Here is a 22,033-nt window from a genome sequence, read left to right on the forward strand (position 1 = left end):
AACACAGTTCTCATTCAGAATGTCTGGAAGAGAGCTCGATACATAATTTTAGAAAGATGTTCCAGGTGATTCTGATGCATGGTCAAACTTGAAAATTTTTTCACTAGAAAAGTTTGGACTGGTGGTAAACAAAAAATGTATAAGAGTCTTGAATGTTCTTTTATAAATGAGGTAAAAGCACTTATATATAAGTGCTTTACTATATTCTTTTACTATAAAGAACATAGGGTGTGAGTGGGTATCTTAAAGTATTAATAACATAATTAGAAATTTTCTTTGAGAGAGAGTGGGATGAGGAGAGAAGCATCAACACGTTGTTCCACTAAGTTGTTCCCTCTAGTTGTGTACTCATTGATTGCTTCTTGTGTGTGCCTTAACTGGGATTGATACCAGTAACCTCAGCATTTTATCCACTGGGCCACTGGCCAGAGCAATAATTAGAATTATTTAAAATTGATTTTAGAGAGAAAGATCGATTTGTTGTTCCACTCACTTTTGCATTCATTGGTTTTTATATGTGCCTTGACCAGGGGTCAGATATGCAACCTTGGCATAGTGGGACAACGCTATAACTGAGCACTTGGCTAGGGCTAATAATCAGAATTTCTTAGGGAAATTCTCCTTGATGTTTGCCATGCTGTGAGTGAGGTGCAAAAGAAGTTTGACACTGTTTCTAGTCTTTTTGGGAAGTCAAAAATGGATCTACAATATATACTTAAAGACTGTCTTATAAAAATACATACAGTAATTGTATGAACAAGATGTGTAATTGTACAGAGGCATGAAGGAAATATTTGTGCAGTGATTGATGCCAGAAAAATGAATAACACATCTTGGTTTTGAATTTTACTGTTCTTAGCATGCATGGAACAGAATTTCTTTTGGATTGGTGGACAAACAAGATAGATTGTTCTAGAGAAGCAATTTAATATAATGGTTAAGAGCATGCATTCAAGTTAAGATATTTGGGTTCAGAGTACTGTGAATCATTTACTGACTGAGCTTAGGGAATGTTACACTTATCTTTGCCTCAGTTTAGTCCTCTGAAAATGAGAATAATAATACCTACTTTATAGGGTTGTAGAGATTAAATGATTTAAGAGAGAGTGAGGATGTGTGTGTGATGTGTGTGTTACTTAAAAGACTGCCTGGCACATAGCCCTATGAAAATGTTGCTACATTTTCAGTAAATCTTTTTTATTATTTGCAAAGGATAGGTTATGAATAATGGAAGTTAGGGATAATGGCAGCAACTAGATCCTTAAACAGGAAAATTAATAAAAGGGACTTTAAAAATCATGGTTTATATTATTTTGTAGTAAGGAAGTTGATAACCAGATACAATTTCAACATTTTTGTTCAAAATGTCCCAAGTTCAATTTTACCTGAAATGAAAGGAGAGCATTATGATGATGTGACATGATATGGAAATGAAATGCCGCAATTTGTTAAATGAGTTACAATGGGAATTTTTACGGCATTTAGAAAATTATGATAAAAGGCAAAGGACAAGATGATTTGAATTATAGATCTAAACGGATTCAGTGACAAAAAGGTTGTGAGGAACACTTTGGTTTGTTGAGCAAGAACTAGTTGTTACACTATTGGTTAAATGTTCAGTAAATACATTGTTCACAATGTAAGACCTAAGCAATTTGGGGAATACTGTACTTTTTGCTCCATAAGACGCACCTAGGGTTTTAAGGAGGAAAATAAGGGAAAAAAATATTCTGAACCAAATGGTGTTAAAAATTTTAATAAAATATACCACAATATTTCAACAGTGTAAACTCAACAACAGCATTAACAACCATTAACACTGTTATTAACAAATGAGAAGAGACTTTAACGTTCAAGTACTTTTCTAGTTGTCCGGGAACCCACAGCAGCTTAAAAAAAAAAAAAGGAATATTTTGCTCCATAAGATGCATGGGCGTATTTTTCCCTCCACTGGGGGGGGGGGGTTGCTTCTCATGGAGCGAAAAACACAGTATATTGTGAAGATGGCAATGATTATTGGTAGGAGAGTAGATGCAGATGCAGAGAAATAAGAAGTACAAATAGGATCTGATATTTCTTAAACTTCCATAATTAAAATGATAAAGAAATGCTAGTGAAAGTATGAATTATGAACAAGGGAATAGTTTGCTAAAAATAGAAGGTAGCATTTCAGTTCTTTGCTAGTGCTATTGATAACGAATTTTACATGTCTTAATATGGTAGAAGTAAGAGTTTTTACAACATAAAGGAAGAAGTGAAAGTCTAAAATGTATTGTTCGTGGATATAAAAGAGGATAGAAATGTAGAAGTATTTAGCCTTTGAGTTTTCAGCCATTGCTGTGATTCTGATTTTTGTATGTCTTTTTGCTTTTTTGTAGGGCCCAGTAAATCCTTTAGGGCCACCTGTACCCCATGGGCCCCATGGTGTCCCAGGCCCCCATGGGCCTCCTGGACCTCCTGGGCCTGGAACTCCAATGGGACCATACAACCCTGCACCTTATAATCCGGGTCCACCTGGCCCTGCTCCTCAGTAAGTATTGGGTTTGGCTCTGTGCTTTTCTCCAAAGATTGTAGCTTTCAGTAAATTATATTTTTATATTGCTTTCTGTCTTTTCAGTGGTCCTCCAGCCCCTTATGCTCCCCAGGGGTGGGGAAATGCATATCCACACTGGCAACAACAGGCCCCTCCTGATCCAGGTAAAAGATGCTTATCCAAGTGTAATCTGTATTGTTTGTCACTCCTGTTACGTTCTTAAGTTTTCTAGAATTGTTACTATGTTGTGTGCCATTTTCTGCACTCCTTTCACTCTTTCAGCAGGAATGTTAGGTTCTGGTTCTACCACAGTGTATAAGACTGGTATGAATATGGCCTGTTTTCATGGAACTTTTTTCAACCTGCATATGGCTTTTTCTCTGCTTGCAAAGTTACACACAGAGTGCTAAAAACCAAACAGTGTCTTAGGTTTTAGGTACCAGTGCCATTACATGTATATGGTATGTTAAGAGTCTAAGTGGAGTGTTTAATACTTGGGCATTTAAACTCCTCTAAGTTCTCAAATAAGATATATAAGTTGTCTGTTTTAGTATTACTGATATGGTAACTTTACCTGTTCGTAAAATTCAGGGCTGTGTTTAATATCTGCATGATGTTAGAACTCAAATACACTTTTTTAAATATTTTCTCTGCTCAGATCTGAATTTTATATATATAGATATAGATATAGATATAGATATTTATTACATTCTATTCATTTCTTCCATCTTCTCCCACTATGTAGTTTTCATTCCACCATGGTCAAAGAGGCATTTATCGAAACCAGTTAACATTTGTTTATGATCGTTTTTTCTCACCTACTACCACCTACCTTTTAGGCCTCTTTCACTGGAGTAGTTTCAAGGAAGGTATTGAATTAATGATTCCTTTTCACACTAGTTAATATTTGTAACTTAGAAAACTAAAATGATTGATTTAGATGAAACATTCTGGTGTTTAGTTGTGGATCCCATATTATATAACATTAATTCTATAGGAAAGTATGTTCATTGGAATGTGATGATACAACATGGCAGTCACTCAATAACCACAACATTTATTCATTTAAGAAACAATTTGAATGTGCTAGGAGCTAGGTATGCAAAGAGTAGTTTACATTCTGTAGCAGAAAAATGTACTACAAATGTTAGCAATACAGTGATAGAAGGACTTACAGAAGATAGTGTGTAGTAATCTAAAATTAGTCTTTCAAGAATGAAAGGACTATTTTTCCCTTTTATAAGCTAATTGAGATGATGTAGTAAGCAGAGGAATCACCATTTTAAAAGAGATTTAACAGTTCGAGCAAGTTAATGGGTGGATTTATATTGGGCAACTTGATTTATATTGGGCAAACTTATATTTATGCAGGGTTACACCTGTGAACACTGTTTGAGGTAGCCCGACTGAAAAATGATAGGAGTAGATAGAGAACCAGTCTCCATCACAATCTCATATTCCCGCTCGGAGTAGTAGTGAAGTCACCACAGTAAGAATTGGTTAATGGCTATAGTTTCCAGTACTGCCTTAGGAAAGAAAGGACTCATTTAGCTAAAAGATACCAGCTAGAGTTCGATATTGCTTATATTAACATTATGTAAAAACCAGATTGGTTTAAATGAAATTGTTTTAGTGAATTTTATTAAACAGTCTGGTATTTAAATGTGGTCCTATATTGACAGTAAAGTCAGTATTTTCTGAACTAATAATGTCTGTTTCTATTTAAAAATTAGTGTGTGTTAAGGATATATGTAGTAGTCAAGAATTGAACTTCAAAATAAAACAGACCTAGGTAAATTGTAATTTTACAACTCAATTGGTATAACAAGCAAACTTTTAAACTCTAAATCTGTTTTCTTACATAAAATGCTGATAAATAAATTAAGGAGCATTAGTAAGTTAAAGACTTTTCTTATATGAGGTTTATTCAGGAGTATCAGCATCACTTCCTACAGTCTTATCTCTCTTTCTCTGTCCAGACTGGTCTCAAGTGAAAATATTTGTATTAATATACAGGTAATGACCTTATTGAGACATGAATATTCAGCATAGAAAAGCAATACATTTCTTACATGAGAAAAGTTAAGAGGGTGGTTTAATGTCTTAGAATTGTACCGTCTTAGAAATAATCACTCAAAATCATCGCTTTTTTTTTTCCCCCCCTCAAACTTCATTCACTTTTATTAAGCAGCAGAGAATTGGCTGCACATTTGGGTCAAAGGCTGTACAACAGGTTATGAGTGAAGGTGAGCCAAATACAGAGGCTCAAAGACTTAGATACGAGCATGGTGACTTCTGAAAAGGAAAAGCAGTTTATTATAGCCAGAAAGTTAGAAAAATAGGCAAAGAGGCTGGAATAGAAAGAACAGTCCAGGGGTTCTAGATCATTAAAGATACTGAAAGATATGCTATACTTAAGAGCTTGACAGTCCTAAAGACCCTAGGGAATAAATGAAGAATTTCAATAGGGCTACGACATCAGGTTTATGTTTTAGGATAACCACTGTGAAATATGGGATGAAACACAGCTAATCTGTTTCTGTTTCTAATACTATTTTAGTTGTCTTTTTATTGAAAACAAGACAGGATAGAATTCATAGTTCTGTAATAATAATTTCTTTCTTGTACAAATTAGTCCCTAGAAATCCTTTCCTTTGTGTGTTATCTGTCACAAAGAACTGTTGTGCTTGAGACAAAACTGATTAGGAAAAACACACACAGGATGGTTTGAGACAAAGCAGTAGATTTGGAGCCAAAAGATATTTATTTCTCTCCCAATTCTACCACCAACTAGTTTTCAAGGACCTCGGAATACTATTTAATGTCTGAACCTCACTTTTCATAAAAACTCAGGGTAACAAATAAGTTTTCATTAACTATTTTTTGTTTGTAGTTAATTTTTGGTTCTGTGTATTTGCCAGAGTGTGTGTGTGTGTGTGTGTGTGTGTGTGTGTGTGTGTGTGTGTGTGTGTAAGAGAGAGAGATATGGGCTATAGATGCAAACGTTGTATTTGTGTTTATTCTAGCTAAGGCAGGAACCGATCCAAATTCAGCAGCTTGGGCTGCATATTATGCTCACTATTACCAACAGCAAGCACAGCCACCACCTGCAGCTCCTGCTGGTGCACCAACCACAACCCAAACCAATGGACAAGGTAACTATGGTAACTAAACAATTTATTATTTTTATTTAACTGTGAAAACTTGTGTTTGGAATTAGTTATAAAGTGCATGCACAATACCTAAAAATTACTAATATTTAGTTACAGCTTTGGTAAGCAGACTTTCTTTTTAAAAATAAGTTACTTTAACATAATTGCAAACTTGCATAAAAGTTGTAAGATACATTAGAGAACCGGAACACCCAGATAGACCTGTTTGTTAGTGTTTTGTACCCTTGTCAATACCCCCATTTTCTTTATTGCCCTCTCTGTCATGTGTCAGTGTCCATTATTGTTAGTCTTTGTCAGAACCATTTGTGGCCAGGCTGCAGAAACAGTGCTGTTACCCTTAAATCCTCCTTGTATTATTCCAAAAATCCATAACCATCGTACAGTCCTCTACATGAGTTAATCAACATTGATAAGTTATTACTGTCTCAGTGCACGGTCCTTAATTCAGATTTCACCATTTGTCCCAACAATTTTTATTCTGATCCAGGATCTCTGGTAACATGTTTTTATTAGTTTTCAGGTCTGTTCAGTCTCATAATCAGGAATAATCCTGTCGTTTTCATGTTATAAAGAGTACAGACTTTTTGTTTCGTGGAATGATAATCAACCTAGGTCCCTTCAACCTTTTGTCATGAAGATGAGGTCATGCTCATGAGGCCCTGCTTATGGTATGGAAAGAATACCTCAGAAATGATGATGTGCTCTTCTTAGTGTATTACATCAAGGGGTTGTATAATGTTGACCTGTTTCATCCCTGGAGATGGTAACCATGGTGACTTAGTCATATTGGTGGCTGCCAGGTTTTTATACTATAAAATCACCATTTTCTCTTCAAAATCAATATTTTCTGGAGAGTTATAGTGAGAGTATACCACTCTTCTGTACCTCATTGAACTTAATCCATCGGCCTTCACCTTCATTGATTAACACCTGCCTCATTCATCTAGAATTATGATGGCCGTTTCTATTTTTATGAATCACTTTGCGTTTATTAGTTGATATTTAACTATGAGGAAAACAATTTTTTTTTCCTACTTAATCAGTATGGATTCATATTGTATTCAGTAAGTTGTATTTTAAACTGTCTTTATTATTTTGATTATCAAGTTGTGTTTAGATTTGGCCAGTCAGGAGTACCTTTAAGATGGCTCCTGTATCCTATTGACATGCATGTCATTCTCTAAGCACTTTTGTACAATAAGATGCTTATTTTGCCCTCTCTCGGTTCCAGCCCTAAAATTAGCCATTTTTCTTTTTAGTAGATTATGGTATTTATAAACCAAACTCAGTGGTTTACTGCTATTGAGGTGTCATTGCTTCTGGCTCCTTTGGGTATATATAGAGTTGTATAATTTACATACATACATACCTACATAAATGTAATGCATAAATACCTATATATATTTTTTAAACTTACATTCACCTCATCTATAATACCATTTTTGTGCTTCAAAATTCTCTCTTGCTGTTTCCCTTTTCATGATTATAAATGGTGAAAGACCTGGTGTCCGTAGTGTGTTTTCTTAGTTGACGAGTGAATTTACTTACATGGTCATTGTAACTACTCTTCCATATACATAGACCATCTTTTCTGTCTACCAACTCTGTGCCCAGCTAGATACCAGCAGGGATACTACTGTCACTCAGTGCCTCCCTACCTCCCTATGGCAGGACAATTCCAACTCTTCCACTAAATGAGCAGAAGAAAAAAGCCAAAATTGTCTTTTAAAAACCTAAATCTTTTTTGTTGTTTTTCTTGAACAAGGAGATCAACAGAATCCAGCTCCAGCTGGACAGGTTGATTATACCAAGGCATGGGAAGAATACTACAAGAAAATGGGTATGTTCTACATTTCTGTTTTTATACATTTAATGAAATTGAAACATTTAGTAAATAATCACACTAGGAAGTCACAGATTTCAATGAAAACATGTTTGTATCATCTTTTTATTACTTTGGATTTCTACTTATTAACCCCCCCCCCAAGTGGTAAGAGGGGAGATAGACAGACTTTCACATGTGCCCTGACCAGATCCACCCAGCAAACTCCCCCCCCCCCCCAATCTGGGCACATGCTCTCTATATTATTTTTAGCGCCTGAGGCAGAGGTTCCACAGAGCCATCTTCAGCGGCTGTTGCCGATCTGCTTGAACCAATCGAGCCATGACTATGAGAGAGAAAGAAAGGAGGGGGAGGGATGGAGAAGCAGATGATTACTTCTGATGCCCGACCAGTAATCAAACCCAGGACATACACATTCCAGTCAGACACTTTACCACTGAGCCAACCGGCCCAAGCCTAACTTAAATTCTTAAGAGAACAATTGAGCACAAATGCATTTCAAAATTCCTGAACTTGCAGGCATTTCAAGGTTATTACAGACAATTTTTAAATTTGTGATTATATAACAAGGAAACTTTCCACCCTCCACCCTCACCCGAAACCCATTTCTCAACCACTTACTAATTGAAACAAAGTTTATCTACTGTCATGTCGGACATTGAATATTACTATTTTGAGAGAGAGAGAGAGATGATAAGCATCAACTCAATAGTTGTAGCACTTTAGTTGTTCATTGATTGCTTTCTCATATGTGCCTTGACTGGGGGTTCCAGCAGAGCCAGTGACTCCTTGCTCAAGCCAGCGACCTTGGGCTTCCAGCCAGCAAGCATAGGATCATGTCAGTGATCCCACGCTCAGGTCAGCAACTTCACGGTTTTGAGCATGGAACCTAGTGTCCTGGGTTGACATTCTGTTCACTGTGCCACCACTGGTCAGGCTTACCTTCATTTTTGTCAAAAACTTATGTTAGTAACCAAAATGGCAGAGATTAAATTGTAGAGTGCCAAAGATCAATTGGTTGTATGTGGTATTACAGTGGTAATCCTCTCATGCATAGGGGATATAATAAATTCCAAAAGCCCAGAGGATGCCTGAAACCAGAGACAGTACTGAACTCCATATGTACTCTTTATTCCTACATATACACACACCTGTGAAAAAGTCGGAAACTCCTGTGAATGAAAATAACTATATCTACACTGATGTGTCACATGTGCAGATTGAGAAAGAGAGGTCACAACTACTAAGTGGTGGAACCAGAATTGGGTCTCTCAGAGTGTCTTAAGTCCCAAGTCTATCTCCAAAATTTGCCTTTTTCAGGGACTATTTGGAACCTGTGTTATACTTGTGGACAAGTAGTATTTTTTGTTGTTGTTGTTTTTTACATGCTTTTACCCTTGGTCATTTACAGGTAACACAATTTACACCATGGCCTGTTGGCATAAGTGAAAGCTAAACAGATAGACTTTCCCATCCTTCACTGGTATGGAAAGGGAGTATAGCTAGATGGTAGACTTTTTAAGTAAGATACAGCTACTCGTGATTCTCACTGTAAATCTTAATTTCTTTTTTTGTCAAAGAATACCATTTTCCACAGAAAAGTTTCCAATGGGTGATTATATTAATCTTTTTTTTTGTATAAAAGTGTGTATATCTGGTGATACGGATTTTTTACACAACTGGTTTCTGTTTGAAGAAAGAAATAACTTTCCTTGTTAGACTGCCTTTCTAGAAAAGTCATGCTACATGTTATTCTTAAGGCTATAATAGATTCATTAATTTATGTTTATTTTGATCCAGCTTATTTCAGGTAGGTCTACAACAGCTAAAATTCTACAAAACAAAATTTAAAAAATAAAAGTCTATATACTAGGTAGGGTAGTCATATAATTTATTGTTTAAACTAGTATGCTTTTTAGAATAACTGGAATTACAAATTGGTTGCAGCATACTCATAGGATATAAAGTAACAGCATAGGGAATACAATTGATAATATTCTAGTAACCATAGTGTCAAGTTGTGTAATGTCTAATCACTGAGGTGTACAACCTGAGACTCATGTTGATTGTCAATTATAATTGAAAAATAAAAAGTGATTAAACAATAGAGTAACATAAAATGCTGTTATAGCAACAGAGTGGACATACTGGTCAGGATCTCTGGTCACCTTAACTTTTATGAAAAAGCTTAAGTCTTAAAGCTTTTAGCATGTCAAACTTTAAAATCATTAGGTCTAACTTGTGTTGTCACAATGGGTAATACTGTATGTCAGAGATGTTCCTACATTATTAAAAGTAGGTAAAAACAAAGGCCTATTGTTAGACTTAGGTAATTACTGGAGAATGTGATTTCTGTTTTATATCTTATTGTTTCTTTGCAACATGGCCATTAATAAATTTGGTATTTAACCTTTTTACATATTATTTGCCCAAATGAGTATGTTAAATGTACATAATCTTTTAAGTCTTAATGCCATTTAGATTTTTTGTAAGGATAGATGCTTCACTTTGCCCTTTTAAAATTATTTCATTTTCTTTATTTTTCCTGCTTACTACTCTGAAGTTCTAACTTTAGAAATAGTATGCTGGCCAAACCAGGTAGTGGCACAGTGGATAGAGCATCAGCCTGGGACACTGAGAACCCAGGTTCAAAACCTTGAGTTCGCCTGACCTGTGGTGGCGCAGTGAATAAAACATCGACCTGGAATGCTGAGGTCGCCGGCTCAAAACCCTGGGCTTGCCTGGTCAAGGCACATATGGGATTTGATGCTTCCTGCTCCTCCCTCCCCCTTCTCTCTCTCTCTCTCTCTCTCTCTCTCCTCTCCTCTCTCTCTCTCTCTCTCTCTCTCCTCTCTCTCCTCTCTCTCCTCTCCTCTCCTCTCCTCTCCTCTCTAAAAATTAATAAAAGAAAAAAACCTTGAGTTTGCTGGCTTGAGCATGGCATCATAGACATGACCCCAAGGTCACTGGCTTGAAAAAGGGTCATTGGCTTGGCTGGAGCCCCCCACTCTTAGCCACCACCACCACCACAAGGCACATATGAAAAATCAATCAATGAAGAACTATGGTGCCTCACCTATGAGTTGATGTCTCTTTTTCCCTTCCTGTCTGTCCTCGTCCCCCTTTCTCTCTCTCTCTCTCATACACACACACACAAATAATAATAACACCATGTTTGACTGAAGATCTCCCTTAATACTCTCGCTTTTTCAGTTGTGTGTTTTTCTGTAGCATCACAATGGTGACCTGCTAATTTTATGAGCAAAGTGGACTGGTTGAGTGATTCCTGTTACCTTAAAGGAAATAATGTTAGGTTGTCGGGTTTTTAATGATAGATAAAAGGTCAGTTTATTTTTCTAATCAGAATTCTTTTAGTAAATGATTGGGTTGCTTTTAATTACTCTAATTACAAAGTACATTTACTTGTCCTTAAGATCTTTTTAGAATAACCACAAATAAACCTTAAACTGATACTGTTCAATCTTCAAGATTTTTAACTGGAAGGAAAGAAAAGAGTAATACAATATTAGGGAGACAAAGATCTTTATCCCCAAATCTAACTCTTATTTGGAATGGCTTAAGATATACTCTTCCATTTACAGAGCTAGGATTTCCTAGGAATCTCGATGTTTGGATTCCCAATTCATTGCCCTCCCTCTTTACCAAATAAGGTGGGCTCTTAAAGCTTTTGAAGCCTAATTTCAGCTTTTGCTGTCAAGAATAGAAAATTCTCAGTTACACTATAAATTTCTCATTTGTTTCTTAATAAATAAAGCTCTGTTGAAACATAAAAGTTAAGAAGGGAATTTTAAGTCGTGTAAGCAGTGGCAGGAAACTATTTTTGAAACTGTAATGAAGGAAACGTTTTTAAAAAGTGACCATCCTAAAGAGAACAAACAGGTTTTCAGAATACAGACAGGGAAGTCCTATTTGGCAGAAGGTAAGTGAAGGCATTTTGGGGAAAAGTTTGGCTTGAGGAAGGCCCTTACAGTGTTAAGCACTGATAGGGTAGGGTAGACAAGTGGGGACAGAGTGGGTGTAGGAAGGATGCTGGTGTATAGCAATAACAGTGAAAATTATTCAAGCAAGGCTGGATCTTGAACTGTAAAAGAATGGTACGTGTAAATTGTAAAGCAGGTTTTATCTCTTGATAGAAATGAAAGTAAATCTAAAAACAGTGTGAAGCTATATGTGAATATTAAATAATGTTCTACTATGGTATAAACTATGGCATCAAAACAGTTTTTGAACTGAGGAAAAGAATAAAGGGAGCAAGTTAAGGACATGCGCAGTAAAGGGCAGAGAGAATGAAGAGGCTAGGGGACAGCCAACTCATTAGTAAGTGAGATAGGAAGAGTTCACTACTTTCACCTGGGCAAAACATCCATTTACTCTTCACATTGGAGGAGTGCAATTTGTCTTCAGATGACTACAAGCTTGGAATGTCAGATGTTGACAACTAACTTAGTATTTGTTTTTCATGAGGATATTTTAGCTTGGGGCTTTTTGTTTTTTGTTTTTTTAGGGACCATTAGTGTTTGAGCTATTTTTATTGGTGGTGATTTGGGGTTTTAATTGAGGTGATACTGGTTAACACAACTATACAAGTTTCAGGTGCACAACTCAACAATACTTCATCTGTAAATTGTATTGTGTGTTCACCAAGTCTCTAATCATCACCCCCCCCCATATTCACCTCCACTTCCCCTCTTTGCCTCCAGCAACTGTCAGCCTGCTCACTCTGAGTTTTGTTTCTGTTTTGCTTGCTCATTAAACTTCACATATGAGTGAGATTATAGGGTACTGGTCTTTCTCTGACTGGTTTATCTCACTTAACACAAGGTATTCTTGATGTGCTTCCCTGTTTCTACCATCTTATTGGTGTTTTCCTACTAAAATTACTTCTTACCAGTGAGGTTTAGATTTAGTTCCTTCTGTAAACCTGAAGTGGAAGTCATTGATTCTTTAACCAGATTTGACTTCAAGTCAACAGGTTTTCAGGTGTGCAGTTTGTAACAAACGTAGTTTTATTACCATTGGTACCAGAATATTTGGTAATACTGAAAACTGAATTGTGTCTCTTTGTAAGATCAAAATGTTAAACTCATGTCCTTTTGGAAAAAAATTATGAAAAACAAAAGGATGAGACTTTTGGTTATACTGCATAAGATTTGTGTGCCCATAGAAAAGGGGAGGGTGGTCTTGCATTTTTAAAGATAGTTGCTTTTATTTGACTAGTTTTAGGATGGCGATAGACTGCTTTCTAAAACTACAGTCATGCATCATTTAATGACAGAGATACTTTAGGTGATCTCATTGTTGCCTGAACATTGTAAGAACATACTTACCCAGGCTATATGGTATACCACCATCACAAACACTGTCCGTTGTCACTTTGATTCATAACTGTATAAATACAGTTTTCTTACCGGCAACATCCCTCAAAGAAAAACAGCTTTCTCTATATCTGCTTCAGTATTTTTTCTTTAGCTATAATTTCATAAAGCCGAGGGAATTATAAACTAAATAAAATTTTGTTCAAATAAAGGAACTAAGTAGGAAAACACATTTTCTTTTTCCCCAACTTTTTTTTTTTTTTTTTTTTTTTTTTTTTTACAGAGACAGAGTGAGTCAGAGAGAGAGGGATAGACGGGCAGACAGACAGGAACGGAGAGATGAGAAGCATCAATCATTAGTTTTTCATTGCGCGTTGCAACACCTTAGTTGTTCATTGATTGCTTTCTCATATGTGCCTTGACCGTGGGCCTACAGCAGACCGAGCAACCCTTTGCTGGAGCCAGTGACCTTGGGTTCAAGCTGGTGGGCTTTTGCTCAGACCAGATGAGCCCGCGCTCAAGCTGGTGACCTCGGGGTCTCGAACCTGGGTCCTCTGCATCCCAGTTCGACGCTCTGTTCACTGCGCCACTACCTGGTCGAGCCCAACTTTTTTTTTTTTTTAATGTTTATTTTATTGACTTCAGAGCAGGGGTCGGAAACCTATGGCTCGTGAGCCAGATGTGGCTCTTTTGATGGCTACATCTGGCTCACAGACAAATCTTAAAAAAAAAAAAAAAGTTAAAAATATAAAACATTCTCATGTATTACAATCCATTCATTTCCTACTCCTCATGTTCATGGTTGCGGGTGGCTAGAGCCAATCACAGCTGTCCTCCGGGACAACACCAAATTTCTATTAGATAATGTGTAACATACACCGGTCGTTGTATGGCTCTCACGGAATTACATTTTAAAATATGTGGCGTTCATGGCTCTCTCAGCCAAAATGGTTCCCGACCCCTGCTCTAGAGAGAGGAAGGGACATACACACATACATCTGTTCCTGTATGTGTCCTGACCTGGAATCAAATCAGCAGTCCCTGCACTTAAGAACAATGTTTTAACCAACCAAGCTATCTGGCCAGGGCCCTCCCCCCCAAAGTTTTATTTCAAAAATTTTATAGCCTTAGGAAATTTTGAGAAAGTACAGCAAGGGCCCATATTTATATTTTCTAACTAGAGTTGCCATTTTTTAAAAGTTTGCCTTATGTACTTGGTGTATACCATATTTTTCACTCCATAAGATGCACCTAGGGTTTTAAGGAGGAAAATAAGAAAAAAAATATTCTGAACCAAATGGTGTGTTAAGATATTTTAATGAAATACGGTACATGTTTTTTGTGCTTGAGCCATTTCAAAGTAAGTTGCAGATTTTTGCTCTAAGTAAGTTTTTTCATTAATAGCACCATACACGTTTTATCTTTAGTTTTACCAGGTTGTCAAGAAAATGTCTTTTGTAGTTATTAGTGTGTGTAGAAGTTTTGTTTTGATCCAGAGTGTGTTTAAGGTTCAGGCATTTCATTTGGTTATGTCTCTTTAATCTCTTAATTCAAAAAAGTCATCCTGCCTATTAAAAAACCTGCTCATGAAGGCTCTTGAGTTTTGTGCTTTCATTGATCTTGTTGCTTAACCTCTTCAGTAATTGTTCTTTATGTCCATCAGATTATTTTTAATAAAATTGTGTTGTAATTTGAACACATTGTATTAAAACTTTAATCATCTTATTAAAGCGTATCATAAAGGTTAGTCTTTATATACATAGTTTATAGGTTATTAATCAGGAATCAGAAATCTTGGCCAAATCTTAAAAATAATAGTCTTTAAATAATGGGGTTTTTTTTCCCCATTGAAGATTTGCATTTTATTTAAAACCTGTATGTACTATACCAGGTCCAAAAGAGAGTCGAAAAAGGGTGGGCCCTTCTTCCTAACAGTCACCACCTGGGAACCATATCTGCTTATACAAATTATAGTTGTCCATGAAGCTTTTTTTTTTTTTAACTCTATTAAGTGAGAGGCAGAGAGACAGACTCCCGAATGCCCCCGCACCGAGAGCCACCTGGCAAGGTCACTAGGGGGCGATGCTCCATTGAGCCATTATTTTAGCACCTGAGGTGGAGGCCATGGAGCCATCCTCAGGCTCCAGATGCCAGTTCCCTCATACCAATCGAATCATGGCTGCTGGAGGGGAAGAGAGAGAAGGGAGAGGGCTAGAGAAGCAGATGGTCGCTTTTTCTGTGTGCCCTGACCAGGAATCAAACCTGGGACTTCCAAACACCGGGCCAATGCTCTACTGCTGAGCCAACTGGTCAGGGCCTCATGAAGCACTTTTCAAACTCAATTTCAAACATTCATAGTTTATAAATTCTATAATTAAATCAACATCATGCCTGCCTCTACCTTTCTTAATTAAAACTGAGTGGATGGTTTTGTGGGTTTTTTTTGTTTTTTTTATTAATAGTTGATAAGTAGTATAAGGCAAAAAACATAAAAGCATTGTTTCTCTTTTTTTAAAATTACAGAGTAGTTTTCTGACATTGGTGAATACTTAAAACAGCAATTCTGATCCTCTGTGCTTTTGTCTTTATAAGCTATACTTACAGTGGATATAATTTTGTATTAAAATTGAGGGGGTTTTTTTTAGGTCAACAAGGGCAGACACAGGATTATTCAAAAGCTTGGGAGGAATATTACAAGAAGCAAGGTATTGTCCTTATTAGAAATGAGATTCTTTTGGGCTTTTAATTGTGGTTACAGTAACAGTTGTTTTGTTTTCTCAAAGGTCAGGCAGTTCCTGCTCCTACTGGTGCTCCACCAGGTGGTCAACCAGATTATAGTGCAGCCTGGGCTGAGTACTATAGACAACAAGCTGCCTACTATGCCCAGACAAGTCCCCAGGGAATGCCACAGCATCCTCCAGCACCTCAGGTATAATAAATTTGTTGATGTGTTAAAAACAGTCATGTTTTCTTGCATGTTTACTGCTTTGTCTGTTTGGGATTATGTTTGCCTTTTTAATTTTTATATGGCAAAGTATAACTAAATGAAGGACTGCGGTGTACTGTTTGGGGTTTTGTTTTTAGTGTTTTGTTGTTTGTTTTTATATAATGCTTTCTGGCATCTGAGTGCTGAGTATTTATTTCTATAATGCCTTTGATTTTAAAAATTTTTTTCCCCCAGGGATTTGCAAATCATGCAAGAAGCCACCACCATTTATATTAACCAGTTTTTCTTTCTTAAAGGATTCACTCCTGAGTTAGCTCCATTAAAAGGATTTTCTTTAACTTTTTGTGTATTTCTTATGTATCTCTTCTGCACAGGGCCAATAATAAGAAGTGGACAATACAGTATTTGCTTCATTGTGTGGGGGAAAAATACCTTTGTTAAATATATGGATGCAGACGGCTTGATGAAGATCTTAATTTTGTTTTTGGTTTAAAAATAGTGTTTTTTTGTTTTGTTTTTTGTTTTTTTGAAAATGTACAAAATATCTATCACTACTGATAGGAGGTTAATATTTCTGTGTAGAAATGAAAATCGGTTTGTTTTTAGTTTTTAGTGTAGATGTACACATTCCAGCAAATGTATTTGCAACTATTATGTGGTCAATGCTTTGTGATATAAATGTACTTTTTCAATGTATACTTTCACTTTTAAAATGCCTGTTTTGTGCTTTACAATAAATGATATGAAACCTCCTGTGTCGGTAAGTTGGATATGTGGGTATTTAAAGGATTCATGACTTCTTAGCAATGATAAATTAAGATACATATACACAAATATATAAGCTTTCCCCATGAATTATTAATTGAATTTTTAAACACTGGCATGTTTTTCCCCCTTGCAGTATAGTAATAGCTTGGAGGATCTTTTCCATTTATTGTATTTGGCTGTTTCAGCACAAGTAATCCTGATATCTTCATTTTCTCCTCTAAAAACTGCATGTGTGTACAATGATCTTTTGGCATACTTCCATTGCATTAACAGTGAAATTTCCTTTTATACATGACCACTGTTTCAGACCTGTACTGCTGCTATAACAGTTAACCTTTCTGTTCTTAATTTGATAATTACTTAATTTCCAAGACTGTTTCAGCGTAACTAATTTTAAACAGCTTTCAGATAGTGAACGAGTAGTCTAATAAGAACAATATTTTCATGTAAAGCGACTCTTTCAATGTATACAATATTAGTGTGTTTCTTTCTAAATTTAGGGTAGAAAAGTGAATAGTATGCAAAAAATTATAATAGCTACAGTGCATCTGCCATTGAAACATTATTGGAGTGTGGAAATGTTTGAGTTTTTTTTTTCTTTTCTTTTTGCAGTATAGATAAGCTTTGTTTTATAAATGCACAAGGTCAGTCATTGAATCAAATTAATTTTTTATGTACTTGAAATCATTTTATTACTCTATAACACTCATGCTGAAGTTCTGATATTTTGTTGAAATCCATTGTTTTACTCTTTGCATATTTGTTGGCTCTTTGCATATTAATTATTAGACTACATGCAAATACAGTCTGTCTTGCCATTGTCTGTTGAAGTGCAGGTTTGATCCAGCCAGTATAGAACTAGCTCTGTAGGGGTGAGGAGGACTGTGCTGTGTATCATCCTTGATTGTGTTCCTTCAAGGAGCATTGCACTGTAAGTACATCAGAATGACAAATTGATGAACTGCAACAGTATCTTTTTGTCAATGTTCCACATAATGTAAATGCCATACTTTGTGTGAATATTATGTTGGAATACAGTGCTGTTATCTTGGGAAACCATAACTGCTTCTTATTTTAACATAGAATAATACATAGGTCTGTATTTTTTTTTAAGTGAGCTTAATGGGTAAGTATTTTTGATATGCTTTAGCTATAGCTAAAGAAAACTGATCATTAACAAAGTTGAATAGTATTACTCATTGGTGCTCCTAAAATATATTGTTTTTTAGTGTAAAATATGCATATTTTATATATTAATAATGAAAGACCTAAAATGTATCATACAGAAGTGGTTTTCAGTTTGCAGATATATTAAGCAATGTAGCAGTTTTAACACCATTTCATAAATATGTATTCTTTTATTGGTAGGGAGCACCAGTTGTTTGAATATACTATAAAGGAAGATATACAAGGACATAAATGTTGAGATTACCTAGGGTAGAAAATTAGCAGTACAGTTTATTGTGGATATTTTGAAATGTTTTCGATTGTTTAATAGAATTTAGAGTGATTTCCCTTACCTTATATAGATACGGATATTTAGTTCTAGTTTGAAGTTTAACAGTTAAGGAGTTTGCTATCTGTTATCTTTAAGAGTAGGGTATTGACATGAACAGTTTCAGTATTTTGCATGATATACTGTTTTATAGATGACCTTTTTAGAAAGTGGTACATTTATTAATTTAGCTGAAGAAGTAGTTCAATTGGATTCAATATCATAACTCACAAGTTGGAGGCTGTTGATTTTGATTCATTTAAGGTTTAAAATCTTTATTAATTGCAAACAGTGCAATTATTTATACTTCACAGTGCCTTCCCAGACCTTCCACCTTAGGTTCTGCTGCAAAAAGCAACAGGTAAGCACAACCTAAGGACATATATAAATAAATATTTCAGTACATTAATGTTGTCCCTGTGAGGTTTTTGTGGTTGTGTATTCAGAAGCAATCTGCTACTGCTTCCCCAAAATGTGTTTTGTTATTTATGCTATTTCAGTGGAAAGTCTGTAAGTTGTTCAAACAACTGTTTACATTTCTGGGTAATGCTTTTTATTTAATTTTTCAAAATTAAAACAACAAAGAAATGATAAGTAGATTGCTGCTGTAATTGAGCTACATCAAACTTTTTGTAATTTATTCCCAAATATAGAAGAATTACAGTTACGAAAGGACAACTACATAGATTTTAAGATTTAGGAAGTCACTTGGTCAGAAACTTCAACAGCCTTCACAATCTGTTTAAGATTGATAGGACATTTTTTTTGCCCTCCAAAGCTATGGAGTCTTTTTTTTTCCCCCCCTTATTGAACTACAGCAATTCAGTAAGGACATTATGGGTGAGAGTTTTATTATGACTTCTTTTTAGATAACTTGGATTTCATAAATTTTATATACACTGAAAAAGGAAAGAATTATAGAGAATATTGGCAGTATGTTTTAATAAAAGGCATGTGCATCAGTGAAATGTTAACTGTATAGCAAATAACCTTTCATAATCTGTATAGCAACCAGTATTTTTCTGATTTATAATACTTTAATAACTGCCGCTGAATTTTATTTTTTGCCAGTTTAAAATGTTTGTGTGTTCTTGTAGATGATTTTAACTGGTACATATTTTGAGTTAAGATGAATGTTTTTAAGCAGCATCTTTATCAGTTTTGTTTATTTGATTTTAAAAATGTGCTGATCCTTTTAAAACTCCTGCTTATCTGTACAACAAAGAAAAATATTCAAAAATACTGCCTTCATTTTCACACACAGTGCTGAAGATGCTGCAAGCACCAAATCATAGCTCATAAAATCAGGTCCTGAGATAGTTACCCATAAAGAGGAATCCTTTGAGTGTATGCCATTGGTGAGCCGATGAGCATGGACCATAGAAGGGCTCAATGTAGAAGGTAAAATTGGCGAATCATAATTGAGAAATATGAAATGTATTCCCATACATAATATGGTATAGGGTGTAATGTACCTGCTTTTGATCACTTCATTTTAAAGTGCTATTCACTTGCTCTTAAATGTTCCATGAACTGTTAAGTTTCATAAGGTATGTAGTTGTTGAACTGTGTGAGTGTGTGTTTGTGTGTGTGTGAGTGTGTTTGGTAGTCAATGATTTAAGATTAATAATATAAAGGAGTTCTTTGACCTGTAAGAGCGTGTCAGGTTTGGTTTAGCAGTAGTTTCAATTTTTACAAAAGAAAATACAGATGAATGCTTTTAGATTTGGGGGCATTGTTTCTGTCTTACAAAAATTTATTATTGCCATAAGCCTTCACTGCTACTGCAGGCATTTTTTAATGGCGTTAATCTTAACCCTGAAATAAATAGAAAGCAGTAAAGGTGAGCCACTTGGTTTGAATGCAGTGGATGTTAGGAGTGGTAGAAGCAATGTTTAGTAAAATTGAAATTGAATTGGTTTATTTTATTTAGCACTTAAAAACTTGACAATGGTTTTTTGTTTTTTTTTAAGACATCTTAGTGTGGTGAGACTTAGAATTCTTAAGTTTTGATATTTCTTTTAGAAATGAGAAGTATGCTTTTTTAATGAAAATGATTTTAATACTAAACAGTCATTTAATACTGCTTGTTTATAAACATTGTAAAATATATACATAGACAGACAAATACCTTTGTAGTTAATTCATAAGGAGGGTGGGTTTGGGTAGGAGTAGCAGAGTAACTTAAAAGGGAAATAGACATTTATGCAGAAAGAATAACATTTCATTCCTGTGACTACTCTGCCAGGAGAATTGGTTCTGTCTACAAAGTTACCTGTTGTCTAGAATAGGGATATAGACATTACTAATCTCTGAAGGGGTCTTATTTTTGTTTTCTGAAAATTCTGCTTCATTTTAAAATGTATTTTAACCATACGTAGTTAAAGATAATTTTGACTTTGAAAATAACCTTATTTTTTGTTTAGTCACTTGAGTTTTATTGCCACAATATAAACTTCTGAGGGATCTTTAAATTGTTGCTTCTCTAAGAAGCAAATAAGTCCCGGAGTTTTATTTTCTTCATTGATACCCTTATAGAAACTCTTAAATGTATTTGCACATATATATATATTTTTTCTTATGCATGCTCGATGCATTTTCGTCCTGAGAAAAGTGTTCTCTACAGAAACTACCCGTGTGTAAAAAGAAGATTGGCTTAAAATGGCTACTGTGATGGGAACAGTGTCTTAGGGAGATGCAGCTTGGACTTGAGGTAAATTGAATACTTTACAAACTGGTTTAGAGTTTAATGGTATTGTATGTAAAAAGACACGTGATTGCTGTAATTTTGTGTTATGATTTTCTCAATAAAATGTACAGTGATGAATATTATAAGGGAGTGTTTTGTCTCTTTTCTAAAATACTGAGTCTTTTTTTAAATATAGAAGTTACTTTATTATGGGTTTACATTATAAAATAAAATTGTCTTCCAGAGAAGTAAAATATAAAACAACTTGATAATAGAATATGGTAGCTAATGTATTTACAAACTTGTTTTAAAGACCAGAATTAAAAATTGAAGGTGCCATTTTTTCCCCTTAAATTTAAATATCTTCGATCATGAAACCTTCAGTTATGTTGAAAGTGTTTTTCTCCTGTGTAACTAATACAAAGTTTTTCATTGAAATATAATTTGTCTAGGCATGGTCACAACATAAATTTGTTTTAAAAGCTTGGATATATATTACACACATTTGAAAAGTACATTTAATATTATTCTCAACACTCAGAACTCTGTATTACAGACAGTGGTTTCCATCCAATATTCTCTGGCATTTGTTTCTTAAAAGTCTCATTTTTTGTGTTTTCTCCATGCTCCCCTTTTCCTTAAAAGGAATGATACCCCACCCACCTAATACATAGTAGCTTCAGAGGGTTCTGAAACTAACAACCAAAAGGATATACTACTAAGGAAAACTCCCACTGAAATTGATAGGTTCCAAATTCATTGTCACAGCTGTTTCAGACTAATCTTAGGTGTAAATAGCTCAATAAATGGCATTCTTACATGCAAGATAATGTTATTTACCATAATTTTTAAACATACTGCTGTGAGCTTACGGGAAGTACACAGTCTTTTTAACAGGTTCTGATATAATATGTATTTTGAGTAAAATTTCCCATTAAATACACATTAACTTCTGCATAATATGGCCATGAATCTGGTGCTCGTTTGGAAAGAAAGAAGGTATTCTGTACATGAGCTTGTGTCTTGAAGGCTGTTATGGAAAGGAATAAGAAGTCAACATAGTGGCACTCCTGGTTTCCTTTTTTGGCCCCGCCACAGAAAAGGTGGATGTAGTAAGAAAGTCGGAGAAAGAGAGAGTTCCAGGCAGAGGGAAGGGGAGCTAGTAGTCATCAGCTAAAAAAGAAGAAGAAAGGTGATTCTTTTTAAAGGAAAAAATTTTAAATACAATAAAAGTATTAGGTTAAAAGTG

The 22,033-nt window shown here is 35.2% G+C and overlaps 2 protein-coding genes across 23 annotated transcripts in view; one reads left to right on the forward strand and one right to left on the reverse strand.

Moving 5' to 3' along the window:
* Positions 1-21,371, forward strand: part of FUBP1 (far upstream element binding protein 1) — a 40,878-nt gene extending 19,507 nt beyond the window's left edge. For 4 of the 20 annotated variants that reach the window (XM_066268836.1, XM_066268838.1, XM_066268842.1 and 1 more), the window contains 7 exons: positions 2,379-2,530; positions 2,618-2,697; positions 5,560-5,697; positions 7,472-7,546; positions 15,531-15,590; positions 15,669-15,814; positions 16,067-16,249. In XM_066268836.1, coding sequence (XP_066124933.1) covers positions 2,379-2,530; positions 2,618-2,697; positions 5,560-5,697; positions 7,472-7,546; positions 15,531-15,590; positions 15,669-15,814; positions 16,067-16,108 — 693 coding nt within the window. In that variant the 3' untranslated portion in view covers positions 16,109-16,249. Of the gene's footprint in view, positions 1-2,378; positions 2,531-2,617; positions 2,698-5,559; positions 5,698-7,471; positions 7,547-15,530; positions 15,591-15,668; positions 15,815-16,066; positions 16,603-17,431 lie in introns of those variants that run through there. The other 16 variants (XM_066268844.1, XM_066268845.1, XM_066268847.1 and 13 more) reach the window with 11 other exon arrangements.
* The window catches only part of NEXN (nexilin F-actin binding protein), a 68,462-nt gene continuing 67,704 nt past the window's right edge, over positions 21,276-22,033 (reverse strand). For all 3 annotated transcript variants that reach the window (XM_066268830.1, XM_066268833.1, XM_066268834.1), the window contains one exon: positions 21,276-21,957. In XM_066268830.1, the coding sequence (XP_066124927.1) occupies positions 21,944-21,957 (14 nt within the window). In that variant the 3' untranslated portion in view covers positions 21,276-21,943. The remainder of the gene's footprint in view (positions 21,958-22,033) is intronic.

This window comes from Saccopteryx bilineata, chromosome 3, assembly GCF_036850765.1.
Source record: "Saccopteryx bilineata isolate mSacBil1 chromosome 3, mSacBil1_pri_phased_curated, whole genome shotgun sequence".
Lineage (NCBI taxonomy): Eukaryota > Metazoa > Chordata > Mammalia > Chiroptera > Emballonuridae > Saccopteryx > Saccopteryx bilineata.